Source organism: Lonchura striata, chromosome 5, assembly GCF_050655825.1.
Source record: "Lonchura striata isolate lonStrDom1 chromosome 5, ASM5065582v1, whole genome shotgun sequence".
NCBI lineage: Eukaryota > Metazoa > Chordata > Aves > Passeriformes > Estrildidae > Lonchura > Lonchura striata.
Window position 1 is genome coordinate 22,265,979 of NC_140707.1, and position 16,415 is coordinate 22,282,393.

The 16,415-nt window shown below is 37.5% G+C and overlaps 1 protein-coding gene across 5 annotated transcripts in view; it reads left to right on the plus strand.

Moving 5' to 3' along the window:
• The window catches only part of SBF2 (SET binding factor 2), a 230,197-nt gene extending 221,565 nt beyond the window's left edge, over positions 1 to 8,632 (plus strand). For all 5 annotated transcript variants that reach the window (XM_021529470.4, XM_085580076.1, XM_021529472.4 and 2 more), the window contains 5 exons: positions 2,310 to 2,414; positions 3,479 to 3,672; positions 4,168 to 4,255; positions 5,662 to 5,793; positions 6,067 to 8,632. In XM_021529470.4, the coding sequence (XP_021385145.3) occupies positions 2,310 to 2,414; positions 3,479 to 3,672; positions 4,168 to 4,255; positions 5,662 to 5,793; positions 6,067 to 6,165 (618 nt within the window). In that variant the 3' untranslated portion in view covers positions 6,166 to 8,632. The remainder of the gene's footprint in view (positions 1 to 2,309; positions 2,415 to 3,478; positions 3,673 to 4,167; positions 4,256 to 5,661; positions 5,794 to 6,066) is intronic.
• The last annotated feature ends 7,783 nt before the right edge of the window (positions 8,633 to 16,415 follow it).

Genomic DNA, 16,415 nt, shown 5'->3' on the forward strand with positions numbered 1-16,415 from the left:
AAAGATATTTTTCAATTGAAAACTAGATAGTGCACTTCAGCATGTAAAGCTGAAACAGAGAAGTTATTGAGTGCCTTAATTCAGAATTTTCAGGGTAGAATATGACGCTTTTCTTCTAAGAGTGGGTCAGGTCCTGGTATTTGTAAGAATTGTGAGAATTGAACCTGTGTGCATTCACAGACATATTGTGGGTGCAAAGGAGGAGATCAGCCTCCAGAGCTCTGGAGCTGCTGCAGATGTAACTCCTGTGTCTACCATTCAGATATTCCAAGCAGGTTATGCAGCAGATCTTCTGGAAGGCACAGTAATGCTAACTGCTGGTTAGTAATTGCAGGAAATGAATCATCTCGTAATTGAATTTGTTATAACCTTTCTTATATATATATATATATATATGCTCCTGTAAGCCTGGACAACAGCAGATCAACCAGAGAGATCAATTAAAGATTTTTTTTTTCTTTCAAGGAAATGCATCCACTCAGAATCCATTCCACACGTGGAAAGGAAAAAAAACTCTGCTGCTTTCCATAAAATTTAAAACTGAAGAGGCAAGAGTAAATCTTAGTGATTTATTGCCATGTATGTTTTTTTACATAGGGTTTATTAAAGGAGAATTTAGTCCTAACTTTTCAAGTTATATGCAGGAGATTGTTGAAAGATTTTTGTGAAAGTTTTTCATTTTAAGTTCTGGAAGCACTACTCACTGTGGAGCCAAAAAAGAAGGAATGTGACCCAGTTGCTAAGTAACAAGTTTAAGTTACTTCCAGATTCTGCAGAGAAGGACTCATACTCAAAAGTCAAGACTAGGGCAGAAAGAGAATGATCAGATTAAGCTGATTAACTTATAGCAATGCAGAGCTTATATTCTTTTGCAGTGATTTGGAAAGGATTTTAATTTTAAAAGTGTCTGGAAAACTAATTCAGTTTTATGCCTCCAGAAGTGTTTTCCATTCAGCACTTTCAATGACAAACAAGTCATCTAGAGAAGTCTTTAGTCTGGCTTGTGTTCATCATTCCTTGTTTTTTTATCTACCTGAAGATACTTCAAGCAAAAGTATTCTGGATTTATTTCTTAGCAGAAGGAGATCATATGTGACTTTCAGCTACCTTCAGTATTTAAAGCCTCTCATTTGATTCTTGCTGTTAAGCCACATTTCTTATATTTAGTTTCACTTTGGAGTTTTATAATTTATCTTCAGCAAGGGAAAGTTCCTGTTACCTTGTCAAATGCTGGCTTTTTATTTTCACCTAAGAGTTCAGAATTTAGTTCAGAAGTTAATTTCCTTATAAAAATGTTTTCTTACTTTAAAAGTATAACAATTTTCTGTCTTTCAATAAGTAGCAATTTCCTGAAAAAAATTTCAGTCAAAAGACCAATAGGGGTTGGACAATATTATGAAATCTACTTTATTAATTATGGTAGAAGTAGAGACTTACTTTCTCTACTTTGGAAATAAATGTCTTAGATGTTTCATTGGCTTCTATATAGCATGAGAAGCCTATGTCCTCTGGCAATTTTCTATTCCATCATTAATTCTTAATTGAATTTGCAAGATTGAGATTTTAATTTTATAAAATTACTAAGAAGATTTTCTTAACAATATAGTTGTTGAAAGCAAAAACGGAGAAAGGGAGCATGGCAAGGAATATGGACCACACTTCAAGTCTTGATAAATGTATCAATGAGTGTTCCCAAGTAAACATAAACTCATAAAATTGCCTCTTCTTACTTAACTTTGCACTGTCTTATTAACAGGAAATAACCCTAACTGGAGGTTATCAACATAGGTCATATTCCCAAGTTCCACAACAAGAACATGTTGTTACAGTTTGGCATCCAGATTGAATAAATCTTTCTGTTTCATTTCCTACTTTTATTACAGCTTTGTATCACATTTTACAAACCAGGGTAAATGTTAACATTGGCAGTGTACAATGTTGGTGTCACAGCACAGAATTTGTTCTTTGTAAATATTTTCATAAAATACAGCCTGTCCTTATCAGTGTTGGGTTTCTGTTATGGCAGTGGGTGTTGAATTTTGTGTGTTCAGGAGAACTGGGGGAGAATTGAAAGCCTGATGGCTCCTCCAACCTGGGACATGCAGGAAGAACAAAATGTGGCTGATGCTGCCCTTGGGTGCCTTTGACTCCTAATTCTGATGGGTCTCAGTTTATAGCTGGTGTGACAGAGGGGTTTGAACTTCACTGGGTGAAAACACTGACTAGAGAATGGTTGTATAAAAATGATTGCCAGGGAGTGATCTGTTAGAAATGTTTATTCTTAAAGAACCCCTTGTTACTCGTTTCAGGAAATCGAGAGGTTGGAAAGTAAATTAAATCAGAGCCCAGAGAGGTGGCAGCTTTTGTGGGAAAGGGTCAAAATGAATCTCAAGGATGACACCAGACAAGACAATGTAAGTAGAAAAGAGCTTGTCCAATAGAATAATTCCATTCCTGCTATATAGGCTACCTGAGGCACTGACAAGACCACTGTATTTCTTGGAGTAAAATACTGCTTTTGAAAAACTGAGTATGTTGTTCTAACCCATGATACTGGCTTTTTATTTCTTCATGTTGAAAAATTTACTTTCACTTGTGCTGTTTATCTGGTTGATTTTCCAAAGTAGTTTAAGGCATACAGATAAAATGAGCAATTTCCAATGCACAAATATATGATTTTATACATTTTAAAAAATTCTTGAAGTACTAAAAAAACCTCAATTCCTGAAAGTAGCCGAAAGGATATCGCAGATTCTCAGAGCTACATAAAGACATTTCTATGGCTAAATGGATTAATAATTTCTATGTAGAGATAAGAAATATTCATGCTTGTGTTTCCAATTCCTGTCTGTGGTAACAAGAAGAGCTGAGAGTATAGAGCCTTTCTAAGTCACTTTGCTCTCTGTGTGCACCAGGAGTAATGCTAGATACTGCTTTTGGGGAGTTTGTCCTCTGAACTCTGCACACTGAGTTACCAGTTCAAGACTGTACCTGTAGAGTGTTGTCATTTAGATTAGGACCAAATACAGAATCCCTCTTGTTCCAGGTTACTGAGATTCTACTAAAATGGCATGGATCTGTAAAGTTGCTCTTGGAAGCTACAGTTTTTCCTTTCTCTCCTTCCTTCCCTTTGAAATCAGGGAAATTTACTGTATCCAAATGTCTGTTTAGTTTTAGATGCTTCTGAGAAAGCAAGCCCAACATTGTTCAGTATTATCTCACTGGAATATATGAAGCTTTTCTGAAATACTGATTTCTCACACCTTGTGAACCTTTCTGCCTAAGAAATGCAGGGAATTCCATCCCTCTGGCTTCTTCTCTGAGGCAGTACTGACTTGTATTAGGAAGATTTTTTTTTGGCCAGTAGTTCTCAGCTTTCATGTTGTACCATGTATTTATTATCAGTACACCACTGAGACTATCTCACAATGCAAGACACATTACATTAGCTTTTTTCTTCTGTTTCCCTCTTTTTCAGCTCCGGAGACATCCTTCTGGCTCCTCAGGGATGATGTCACCTAATCTGCATTCCTATCAAAAGAGGTCTTTGTTGGAAATACCTGACAGTGGGCTGGGTGAGGAGCAGAGTTCAGGCATCTCTCCCTCTAATGGAGTAGACAGAAGAACAACAACGCTGTACAATCATTTCACATCAAAGAATGATGAAAATAGGTAAACTGAATCACCAGACAGTAGTTAGTAATCATAATTAGCTAGTATATCTGAGTATCACTGAATAATCAGACAGTATTCAGTAATGTTATTAGATTGGTTAGTCTCTGCCTTAGGAAGCAATGAAACTTTCATGTGCACAGAATGTTTTGTGGCTGCTTTATTCCTGCTTTTTGGATTTGATTATATTTAGTTGTCTTATTGGGTGGGCCTCTATATCCTACCAGCATCCTTCACCCTTCCTTTTCATTAGATGCACATGCAAATTGTAGTTGTACATTTAATGTATCCAAAGTATTAAAGGGGTGTTTTATCTGTGTGTCACAGTTACCAAGAGCTAAACTATTGGTTTAAATCTTTCTAGTTTTCCTGCAGGAAAATAAGTGTTTCAGATGTATGTAGTAAGTGTTGAATATGTGTCATTTTGGGGCTTTTCTTTCTCAGCACTATCCATATTAGGGGATCACATGCCACTGTGTTTTCTGTCCCTCTCAGATCTTTTGAAGGTACGCTGTACAAAAGAGGAGCTTTGCTAAAAGGTTGGAAACCTCGCTGGTTTGTGCTGGATGTGACAAAACACCAGGTAAAACCTTTTTAGATAATGGACTTTTTTTATTATTTTGTTGCTCCTTTTTTATTGACTGAGTCTGTATAGATTGGTCTTACAAAGAATATTAGTAATGATGATTTTCAGTTGTGATGTGTGCTACATCATTCATGATCTGTCAATGTTTCTCATGTGTGTCTTGTAGCTGATACAGAATTCTGAGTGGACAGAGGGGTTTTAGTATTTTGCTTTTTATTTTTTAGAAAGAAACATATAGGAATATTTTATTAAAGTATATGCTTGTGTTTTAAAAATATATAGGAGTATTTCAGATTAGTCAGAGTAATGTAAATTTAATAGCAAAATTATTCATAAGTGTTCTACCTAATCATTGTACTAAAAGGAGCACCAAAGATAGACATCTGTTGGTTTAAACTTTTTATCTAATTTACAGTGTATGCCAGAATTCTGCAATAGAAATTTATGGTCTTGTTACTTCAAATAATGTTGGGTCATCAGACAGTAAAATATTCTGAGCCAAATATTCCACAAAGTGGTGGTCATAACTCCTCAGACTCATGTATGCTTTTGTTTAAAAAACATTTAAATTTACTGTAGTCTGTACACTATAAAATATGTAATATAAATAAAGACAGGTATCTCTTGAAGTACTAATTGAATACTTCAAGATCAATGTGGTAAATACCAACAAATGTGCTGTTTATAATTATTCTTCCTAATATATCCTATATATCTTATATATAGGAGAAAAGGTTCATTTTGCAGAAGAAAAAGATACTCTTGCATTTTTTGTATAACCAAATAACCTTCTGAGTATGATAGATGCAGGAGTAATACAGGTCAATCCTACCTGGAATTCTGTTGTTTGACTTTTGCTGTGAAAGTTTCTGTTGCTATTTTGCATTGGCTTATGGGAATTTGTTGGGGTTTTGTTGTGGGGGCTTTTTTGGAACTTGTTTGCATGTTGGAACTCAGTTTACAGAGTGATTAATATCCATATCAAAGTATCTTTGCAAAGAGGGAAAAAATGCACAGACTTTGTTCAACCTCTGTGTGCAGTATAGGAAAATGTGAGGTTTCTGTGTGGTTTATAATTACCTAAAATTACACTGAAATTTCTGCTGATCATTTTAAATTCTTGAAATACAGAGAACAAGTGGTTTATCAATGCCTCAGTGAAGTAAAGCTTTTGTGTTAGTTTTATGTAATGACCAGTGAAGAAATGGTTCTGCTTTCCTGCCTCACGTGCCCTCTTGCCCAGAGCAATCCATGACTATTTGCAATCCATGAAAAAACACTCTTCCCTCAGCTCCTGCTAATCTTTGTACCTCCCACCCTTAGCAGTCAATGCCCCCAGGCTGTGTCCAGGAAAGGGGAATTGATCTAAAAGCATGTCTGGGTTTTCTTCTCTCCTGTTCCAGCTGCGATACTACGACTCTGGTGAGGATACGAGCTGTAAGGGACACATAGACCTTGCAGAAGTGGAAACTGTGATTCCTGCTTCTCCAACCATTGGAGCTCCAAAACATGCCAGTGAAAAGGCATTTTTTGATGTAAGTGTATCTGGTCTTTACTTGATCTTTATGTGAAACTTCCTTCCTGTGATGTGTTTAAGCTCCTGCTTCCAATTCTGCTGGAAGGTGTGAGCTAGGAAAGAGCTGTTGTGTCATCTCAAGACAAAAAAAAAAATATGTGTCTGGCATCACTCTCAACAGCAGTAGTTCAAAAGTGTTAACATTCAGGCCCAATTGAGTATTGCAGTTTAAAGTCTGCAGGTTTTGTTTCCCATGTGCTGACATCTTTCTGTCCTTGTGTTTCCCTTGCAGCTGAAGACAAATAAACGTGTGTATAACTTTTGTGCCCAAGATGCACAGAGTGCTCAACAATGGATGGACAGGATCCAGAGTTGCATTTCAGATGCATAGAAAAGAGAAAAATGTTCCATGATAAAGTCCCATTTAAAGCACCTCATCCTGAAGAAACTGAGTTCTGGAATGTTACTGACACACAACCTGCCTTCCTTACATTTCAGCCATAAATTTCATAATAAGTTATTTTCTGTTTAATAATTATAACCACTGTAACTGCTATTTTTTTTCTGCAGGGAGGACTTGAAAAAATAATAATCCATTTATCCTGAATTTCCTCTCTCTTCAGTACAATTCGTAGCTAGAAAAGTGGGCTGTATTTGCACTAGCATCTGATCCCAGTTTTCTCATTTCAGAGCTATTCTGTTAGGAAACCTGTCCAAAGGAAAGTGTAGAAATTTTCCCTTCAACACGAAGCGTGTTTCCACTTTATTTCTACTGTATTTAGACTTTTAAGCAGAATTTTCTTATTTCCAAGCTAGTCTTGAATAAGAGGGAACATGTCTACAATTCCTAAAAACAGATAAATAAATGAAGCTTGTGGGTCCAGTGACATAGACACCAGATTGCCAATAGACAGTCAATATTTTTAAAGACCAAAAAAGTGAAATTGCCTGATGCCAGACTTTCAAGTGTCTTCTCAGTGTGCAGGTCATTCTCTAATCTCATGCTCTGCTGAATGCTTCTGCAATGTTGTTATGGAATTTCAAAATCTAGGGATTACCTGAAGACCATAGATAGCACTTTTATTTTAGATTCTATTTGCAATTCCAATGGGATAAACTGAAGAACTACCCTGGAGCAATGGAAAACAGCAAACTAGGAATTCAGTAGGTGAAGAATCTCTTGTGTGTTGAGTTGTATGTGTTAATTTATATGCTGTTCTGCTCACTGTAAAATAAAAAATAACAAACATGATAATGCACTAAACAATGAAGCAAGCACTTGCACTGAAGTCTTTACAATGCAGACATTTTGCAGGACAGAGGTAAGTTATTTGTAGCAGAACAAAACAAAACTAGCTAGTTAACAGCCTTTACAGATATTAGATATGTACATAATGACGTTTGAGGTGTCGTGATTTGATACTTTTTAAACATTTTTTTGCACATTAATTGGAAGACTGTTTATAGATTTTTACTTTTGATGAACTTGTGTTTGTTCTGCTTAAAATCCTGGCGAAACATTTTTAATAGCTCCAAATTAGTTGAAATTTTACAGTCTACGAATAATGAGGACTTTGAGTAGAATATGTAGGTAATTAAGCCATTGTTTTTACTTTGAAATGTTAATATGTTAAATAGCACACTAATATTACAAAAGGTCTGTATATATGATTCACTATTTTCTCATTTTTCCAGACGTTCTGCTTGTAATTTAATGTCAGCCTAACCAAACTGACTATACTTACAAGGTTTTTCAGTTATTAAACTTTGTGGGTTTTTTTATAACTAATGTATTTTGTCAGAAAGGAACATAGATTTCTCACCACACACAATAGGAAATGCAGCTGTTTTTAATGCATTTGCAATTTCAAAACAAAAATATGAAGGATTTTTCTAGCATTTTTCAATTGATAAATTTCCACCTGTGACAATGGTGTTTGCACATTTGTATTTTTCTTTGTATATGAAGTACTTTTATATGTACTTTGTAAAATACTGATCCTGTTCTTAGGTTATATGAAGATATACATACCACTGCTTATTTTGTAACTGGTCAGTTTTAACGCTTGTATGTTATGTGATATATGTATGCTAACCATCTTGTAATAAATACACTCCTTAAGGGAAAGTGAAAACTTTCCTTTTACTGTAAAAGAGAAGAAAAGCAAAACCCACCTGATGAAATATTCCACAAGGGCACAAGACAAATCCTTATTTACTCTGTATTAAGAATAGTGGGTGTATTCAAAAACTACATGGTCTTTTGTATACTTGTAAATATTCTTACCTAAAAGTTGCACTTGGCATCCCTAACTCAAACACTTGTCAACAGTAACACTAAAGAAATCAGAATTTAAAGCAAGATTATCATTCTAACAAGTCTCAATGTATAGCCTTTACCAAAAGGCTAAATACACGTAATGTTCATACTAAAGTCATTGAATAATGACATTAAACATATTTTTAAAAAAAAAAAGATTCTGTATGATAAGTCAACTGCATACTTTCACCCTGAGACGCATCTCACTCATATCACCTTATGCAAAAATTATCTAGTTCCTAAAAAAGAAACTATAAAATAAAAATGGCAAGAGACTTGAGGCTGTGCATGTGAATGGAATTGCTGCATGTGGTGTGGGACAGCAGAGTCCCAAGGGAAAGGGAACGTGTGAGGGAGGCAGGGGACCTGTGGCAGTTCTGGGATGCTGTGGTGCCTAGAGGATGGGGTTTGCCTATTGAGCTTGGCATGGATGCTAATGTTGCCTTAAATGTTGATCTCGGCTTTTAGTGTCTGTATTGATGGAAAATGGACTTGAGCAACTTAACTTAAAAATACCCAAATAAAAGCTGAAATGAGAGACGTGGTATTTGTGTTGTCTGTGTAAGGAGTGTACAAGGGAACGGTAGAAAAAGGCTCTCGGTGTGAGGACACAAAGTTTGCAGTGTCCCTGGAGGTCTCTTCTCTGCAAAATGAAGATTTTAACTGAGACTTGGAGAAAATGTGGACAAGTCAGCATAGCTTAAGCTACAGGGTTTGCCTCTGTGTTTGAGTTGTAGCAGCAGCAGAGAATTAGAAACCTAGCATTTGTTTGGGGAAAATGCTGTGTACAAAAGGATTCAACTTCATATTGGAATGTTTTTTAGAAAAATCCACCCAGAAGCTGGTGATAAGCAGAGCTGCTCCCTCTACTGTGTCACATCACTATTTCCACTCTGTGTATCAGAACATTCCTGCTGTAGAAAAAGAGAATTGCAACTTTACAGGTCTACAGAAGGGGAGAGGATTGTTTGTCCTTCTCTGTGTTCAGTAACAAAACATCCACGGCGTAGGTGGAGGAATGAAGCAAGTTTAGGCTTTGAAGAGTTACTGGAGTATTTTATCAGTGATTTCTCTTTCCTATCTAACAAGTGTTTTCTATAAAAACACTTTATTTTGATGGAGCCTTAGAATTGATACACTAAAAAATAAAATACTTAGCATGCCACACGTGTGGGTCACTGGTTATGTAATGGTACACAAACAGCTAACAGACGCAAGAACAAATGTTCAAAATTTTGTGTCACATCCCACACACATTATTTGTATCTGATATTTTGTGAATTTCAGACATAACAAAAATGTGGTGATCTTGTCCAAATACTGTCATTTTGCCTTTTCATCCTGTAATATTCTTGGAGAATGTCGAAGTGGCTGCACCACATTTCTCATTTTTCATATTTGTGATCATCCAAATATTTTGTCTGTTCATGATTATCCTGTGGTTGCTTTGGAGAGTCAGAAAACTGGAATTAATCTACCCATTCCCCAGTAATGCTGAAGTTCATTCTGGGTATCACTATCACACCTACTTTGTGGGGTTTGTCTGTATTTGAACAGTTTCTTCCCCAATTTTAGCTACTGTGCAAGCCAAAGGCAATGGCAGCATTCACATTCTCATTTAGGAAATTTTCATCTTTGAGTTTTTCCACATCCAGTTTCTTATTAATTGACTGTCTGTAAGGATGCTGCAAGTTCAGTATTGTTTCCTCTCTTTACTTACCAGTCAACATCCAGGGGGAAATTACATTTTGTCCAGTTTCAGCTTACATCACATAGCTCAAGATCCTTCCTTCCTCTTCAGATTTTGCTTAGAAGTCAGAATCTGCCCACTTAGAATAGGAAATGTTGCTTAATTTTGGCACATTTTCAGTTTTTCCATTGTCTACTCTTTGGTGAAGATGTTGTGTTTAAGTGTCTTTTAAGAGATTCACAAAGAGATGGTACTTTTACTATTGCCTGTAAAACAGGCAATAGTAGGAGATGTAAATAGTTAGGCTAAAAGCACCACAGTACTATCCTGGAAGGAAATTCAAAGGTAGCAGTTCCTTCAGGTATTAAATAGTGCTCCTTCATGCCCCTATGCTCACCTAGGAAAACTTAAGAAGCATAGTCTTAATTTGTTTTATTTATTGATGCCTTGTTTATATTGAGTGTATATTGAGCAAATATCAATAAATACTTTGTTGTTTAATGAATTTCTCTCACAGTTCAACTCAGAATTCTTGTAATTCAAGCCTGTCATTAAACAGGAACTCCAAAACTTCATAGTGTCTATCTGAATTCTATTAATTGTCCAACATTTCTACATCCCTGTTCACATCAAGACCTCCAGTAAGTTCAAATTGATAATATCATAAAATTGTGTGCAATTATGAGAGAAGCTCGATATAGTGAACAATAATGCAGGTAGAACACTCTCAAGTTTAATTAATTGCATGCACAGGCTTTGCTTATGTTGCATTGCTTTTGTGCCATCACAATAGTTAAAACTTAATTTTACTTCTGCTGTGTTCATGTTATCCCTCACATTAAATATTTTGGTGCAGTAGCTGAGGCAAGTGCTTGCACTAACATTTCAATCAAAAATACTTTGACTCTTTAGTATAAAGCATTCAAATCTTTGTAGTATTTCATGCAGTCAGATGATGGAATTGAAACAAAATACTGTTGAAGATTTGATACTGGAATTGCCATTGATTTTTGATTAAGTTGGGCAGCCTGCTTCTCTGGGATGCTGGTAAGATTCTCCTTATATTCTTTTTTAATTTTCAAAGAGCTCTCATTTTCAGTGCTTCCTGAATTAAGGTAAATCATATATTTGCTTCAAAAAACTCAAGTTCAAAAATCTCTTCTATTTTTGTGCTCAAAACTAGTTTTCTTCATCTTTAAACCTGTTTTCTGACCAAAATCCAGTCAAAATTTAAGTCAAAAATAACTGGGTTTTTCCACTTTAGGCCCCTGACTGAAAGGAAAGCTTGCAGAAAGTCTTCATCTGGTATGAGTATGAAAAGCTGGAAAATATCCCATCAAATGCTAATGAAGCAAAGCCAGGAATAAACTGGGGAGCTGGTTTTGGAATGTGGGATGGTGTCACTGACCACTGAGTGGGTGATGGATGTTTGCAGTGTCAGGGCAGGCTCTAGGTCTTCTGACAGTCTCAGAAAGTGTCATTTTGTTGCTACAGAAATCAGACATCTGGTTTTAGCCAGAAATTAACATTTTGCATGCCCTTCCTCATGCATAGGCCTTTGAGACTTTGTTTCTTCAGTGACACAGATTTCTGTAGAGAAAAATAATTTTTCAGATAAACTGGTTTTATCAGTTATTATTTCAGTCATTAAAACCACACAGCTGACCACACAGTGGCAGGTGTGGCAAGTTTCTCAGCCTAGGAACAAAACCCAAACACGGAGATATTTCCTGTGATGCTGAATGTGCTTTACTTCAAAGACTGCTGCACACAGGTTTTTGTCATGAAAGCAGATTTTCTATTTTTGCTATCAATACTAAATGTTGCTGTCAATAAAGTCATGCATACCCCAGCAACTTGCTATGGACTGCCACTAAATTCTTTTAGCTGTTGTCTGAAAGGCCTCAATTGAAAAATATTTCTCCCTTGCCCTAGGTCACTGCATGCCTGTTGCCTTTTGGTGTTCAGGTATTTCCTGGAAACACGGTTCAGTGCAGCTTTCCCACTTTATCTTTTCTCAGACCTGCTCCCCATTTCACAGTGAAGCATTATGCATATTTAATTCTTTTAAATTAAATTCATACAATACTTGAGATAAGGAGAGCTTTCCTTATTTCATGATAGTATCTCAAGAAAACTAATAACTTTATTTGAAAAATATGTATGTGCAACCCAAACAGACAGTTCCTTCAGTTTATTTTGGGATTGCAGCCCAGCGATTTCTGTTAATTTTCATTATCAGTTTGAGTTACATGGGAGTGTGATGAGGCCTCCAGTGACACTCCAAATTACAAGTGACTGTATTACTGCTTTTATTGGAGTCTATTAGTAGGATTTTCGATAAAACTCTTCTCACTGAGCCACGATGAACTGAAAACTGCATGTCAGGAAGGGGAGAAGGGCACAGGAAAAGCAAGCCTGGGGTGATGCCAGTGCACAGCAGAGAGGAAACAGCAGCAGGGGCAGCTCAGTGCACGTCCAGCTGGGAGGCAGAGCATCAGAGCATGGACAGCAAGCAGGCAGTGCCTGGGACATGGGGATGTGGGGAATCTCACAGTGCAAATGGGAAGAGCTCAGGTGAGCAGCCCTGGAAGTGGATCCCATGCAGCCACACCTTCAGCTGCAGAGAAAGGCTTCCCATCTCCTTTGCTTCCCTCAGGGCAGTTGCTTTATCTGTTCCCCAAAACCCCTCTCCAAACTTGTCTCACTCTCTGCTTTGTTTTTGACCTTTACTTGTCTGATCAGGTCTAAATTTAGCTGAGAGATTTTTGAGAAGCAAAGATGATCCATGTTAGCTCATTGCCTAGGGTTGCCTTGAATGCTTGCAGGTGCTCTGATATGCTGCAAGCCAAAAGGGAAAAGTTCTTTGTTTCTCTAAGTGCTCTGAAAGCAGTGGCTAGTTCAAGCTGTGCGCGTATCTTTTGGAATTTTGGGGAGCTGAGTGTGGTCTGCTGGGCTGCCACAAGGGCTAACGCTGGATCTGAGCCTGGACTTCCAACACCCCCAGCATTTGACATGTGATTATCACTCTTTGGAGTTAGATTGAACAGCACTGGGGAGAGAGGTCAGCGTGAAGCCAGCATCAAGTATGCTGAACTCTGCTCTTTGGAAGTGCCACTGCCAATGTTGCTATCTGTGTCTCTCCAGGAGAACATCACAGCTTTGTTTATCGAGAGCCGGCTTGGCCAAATTATTATCAGCTGCTGGAGATGGGTACAAAGGATGCACTGTCAAGTGTCTCCTTGAATTTCCAGATTTGGGCCATTCTTTCCATGATGTAAAATACTTATCTGCTATATGGGTATTCTCAAATGTGGAATAACCTGTAATACAGGATTTTGTCCATACAGTAAAATGTGGATGCCTTTACCTTCTGTTTATTGCTTTAACCAAATTTGATTATAAATTTTCTTGGCTTTTTTCAGTGTAGCTGAGCTGCCCAAAAATTGCTACTGCATTGCTGTATCCTATTACTAATTACTGCTAATGCTATTTTGAGATATTATGTAATTAATATTGTTATTTTCTGGAGGACAGAATTCCTAGCAGCTTGAAACACCAACACCACACCTAAAAAAAGTCTACCTTGGTACATCCACTGAATGTTTTTTCAACCAGAAACCACATAGCAAACATGCCTGTGCCATTTTATCTGCATAGGGAAAAAGGAAAATATATGATATGGCAGTAAAAGTGGGCTCAAATATCAGTGCTAATAAGTACTTGAGGAAATAAATGCTACTTAGAACTGTTATCTTTGCTGCTCTTAAAGGAACTTGGTAGGTAACACAAACACTTAATTTTTGGATTGCTAGTATGTGGTTAAAACAAATCTGAGCTTCTGCTGCATTAGGTAAAGCTGTTCCTTTTAAAGGCAAAAGCCCGGTGACACTGTGCACTTCAACAAGAAATAACCCTTGAAAAAGAGGACAGATACAGGATTTCTTGCCAAATCAGAAATTAATGTAATCAAACTCTGGTTTACAAGGCTAGAAGAGAATGGGAGAGGAGAGAGAAACCTGTAGTCAGTTTTGAGAACAAACGTGAGTACAGTCACAAAGAGAGGTGAACACTTGGGAAACAAACCCTCATAGCAACCAGCATCTGAATTTTTCACTGCTATTCATATTAATATGGCACAAAATACTTTTAAATTATGAGTGTTACCCTACATTTCTCTATAAAATGCAAAGTCCAGGCCTTTATGAGAAGGCATTTACAAATACAACATGTGCAAAATAAGAAAAATCTAAAGGAGATCCTAAAACTTTCTGCCTTTGCCTTATTACACAAGGTGGCATTGAATGAGGAGAGGGGCAGAGGAGTGGGCAGGGCATGGAGAAAATGGAGAAATTTGGAGAAAATTGAGAAAATGGGAAAATTGCTCTTTATTACAGGACTTGAAAAAGGCTGCCATACTACTTGGAATTGCACAGGTTGGCAGAGACCCTGGGAGAATGGAAGACTAAAAATCTCAAACCCAGGAAGAATAGGAATTCTAAACTGTGTTTTTATCTGTTGTCAGTGCCTTTGAATTGTATTTCAGGAGCATGGCAACATTTTCTTCTGAAAAGCAAGACTGAGAACGCAACCGGGGTAGAAAAATATGCAATTTGCATTAATGTTATCATATTAATATATGTTATTTAAATGGATATTTTGTTACTCTGAAGGGGAAAAGGGAATTGCCATGAGATCCACAGGTGATCAATGCCCTTGCCAGAAGCACGTTCTGGATGGATGAAATGGCAAGAAGGAAATGGCTGGAGGCACCATGAGCCACCAGAGCTCTAAATGGGATTCTGCCAAAGGATGCTCCAAAAGGTAACTGTGGGGCATGTGGAGTTTGGGGGAAGTGCTGGAAGTTTGGATTGATGGTGCAATTCCAGGAATTGTTGTCCTCTAGAAACTGGTAAAACATGGAAGGCTTTTGAACAGCAATAACTCAGTTTGGGGAAGTCTTGCAGAGTGGTTTTTTGGGAATAGGTTGTTGCTGTGCTTGGGGGCATCTTCTGTTCTGGATGGTTTGCTGCAGCCTGCATTGGGAAGATGTTCACAGATGTCTCTTGTGCTAAAGGATTCCTGTATCTGGAATGAGAGACTCCCTGGTGATATTTTTGTGTGCCATTTAACATGTCACCTTCAGCCAGGCTCCTGGGGAGACTCAAATACCATGATCCAAGTGCTGAACCCTGCCCTGAGAAGGGAAGCTTCTGTGAATTATTCCAAGCATTGTCCCAAGAGCAGCTGCAGGTCTCAGTGGAGTGTTTGGGATGTGTTGCACTGGTCTCTCACAGCACATTTTATGCAGAGTTTGTGGACAGTGAATCCTGCTGGAGCTGATCTCTGTCAGCTCTGAGGTAAATTCAGAGGTGCTGTCCCTTCCCTTTGAGTGGTAACACCTAGAGCTTTGCCAAGTCCTAGCAAAAGCTGTTAATATGCTATAGAAATAGAAACAAGCCAAAAGGTGGCTGCAGCTGTTGTTTACTGCATTATTGCATAGTTTGCTTCCATATGTGCCCCTGTGGAAAAGAAGTGCTTCAGAATCAGCAAATAAAAATTAAACAAACAGGAGAAGATAAGAGAAGCTAACCCACCTTCAGCATCTCATTTGCACATTACACCAGAGCCTTTCTGCATCCAATCCCAGCTTCCCAAAGGATTTGGTGTAGGTCAGAAATACCTCTGAGCCTAATCATGTCAGTGGAATTCTTCCACATTAAAATAAAATACCAGAACTGCACATATGTTGAACGTGTTGAAGTAGTGTGGAATAAAAGACAGTTTGGACATTCTGTTAATGTCATGGAGGATATTTTGATGTTGTAATTTGCTCTAAAAGCATGTGTAAGTAATTGCTGCAGGAGGCACTGAAGTCAGACTGACTCTTCACAGATGCAACTTCCATCTCCCAACCAAGGAGCCTTGACTCATTTTGCAGTACAGTGTGTTAGAAAGCATTGATAGGTTTTCCTCTTGTTAACTATGTCTTATGTTTTATCTGGAAAAAAAATCATACTTCTGCTATGTCAGAAAACATTTTATTTCTTTAAATTCTGTTACAGTTATGAGCCACAAGAAATCTCCTGTGCTCAGAAGAGATAAGATTCCTCTGTTCTGATTCAGAGAGGGTATATTTGCACATTTTGTATTTTTTGCATTACACAAATCATTGACATGTGTGTGACATGCCAATTGAAGCAGAATCTTTTTTACATGATGTTAAACAGCTCATGCTGGAAACCATGATAAGTATGTGGCAAACTGGAGAATCTACCTGTAAACTGCAGGTGAATTCCATTTAGATGGAATTTTGGGAGGCATGGAATAGGATGGAACCTGCAGACAGCTCTTTCTCTGTGCAATAGGATGGATACATCATCTTAAAGCACTTTTTAAAGATCCCTCAGCTACTGTGTTTTAATGGCTGTAGCAAGTAAGCCAAGCATCTTCCACAAGATGGATTTTTCCTTGCTTTGCTGCAGCACTTTTGGATTTAGCTGACTCTCAGAAGGGATAAATTGCTCTGCTCTTGAGTGATACCGTGGCCAAGTAGAGCATTTCTCTGTGATTACATGAATATAAACAGCATGTATTGCATACTGCAGCACTTAGTTTGACTTATAACTAA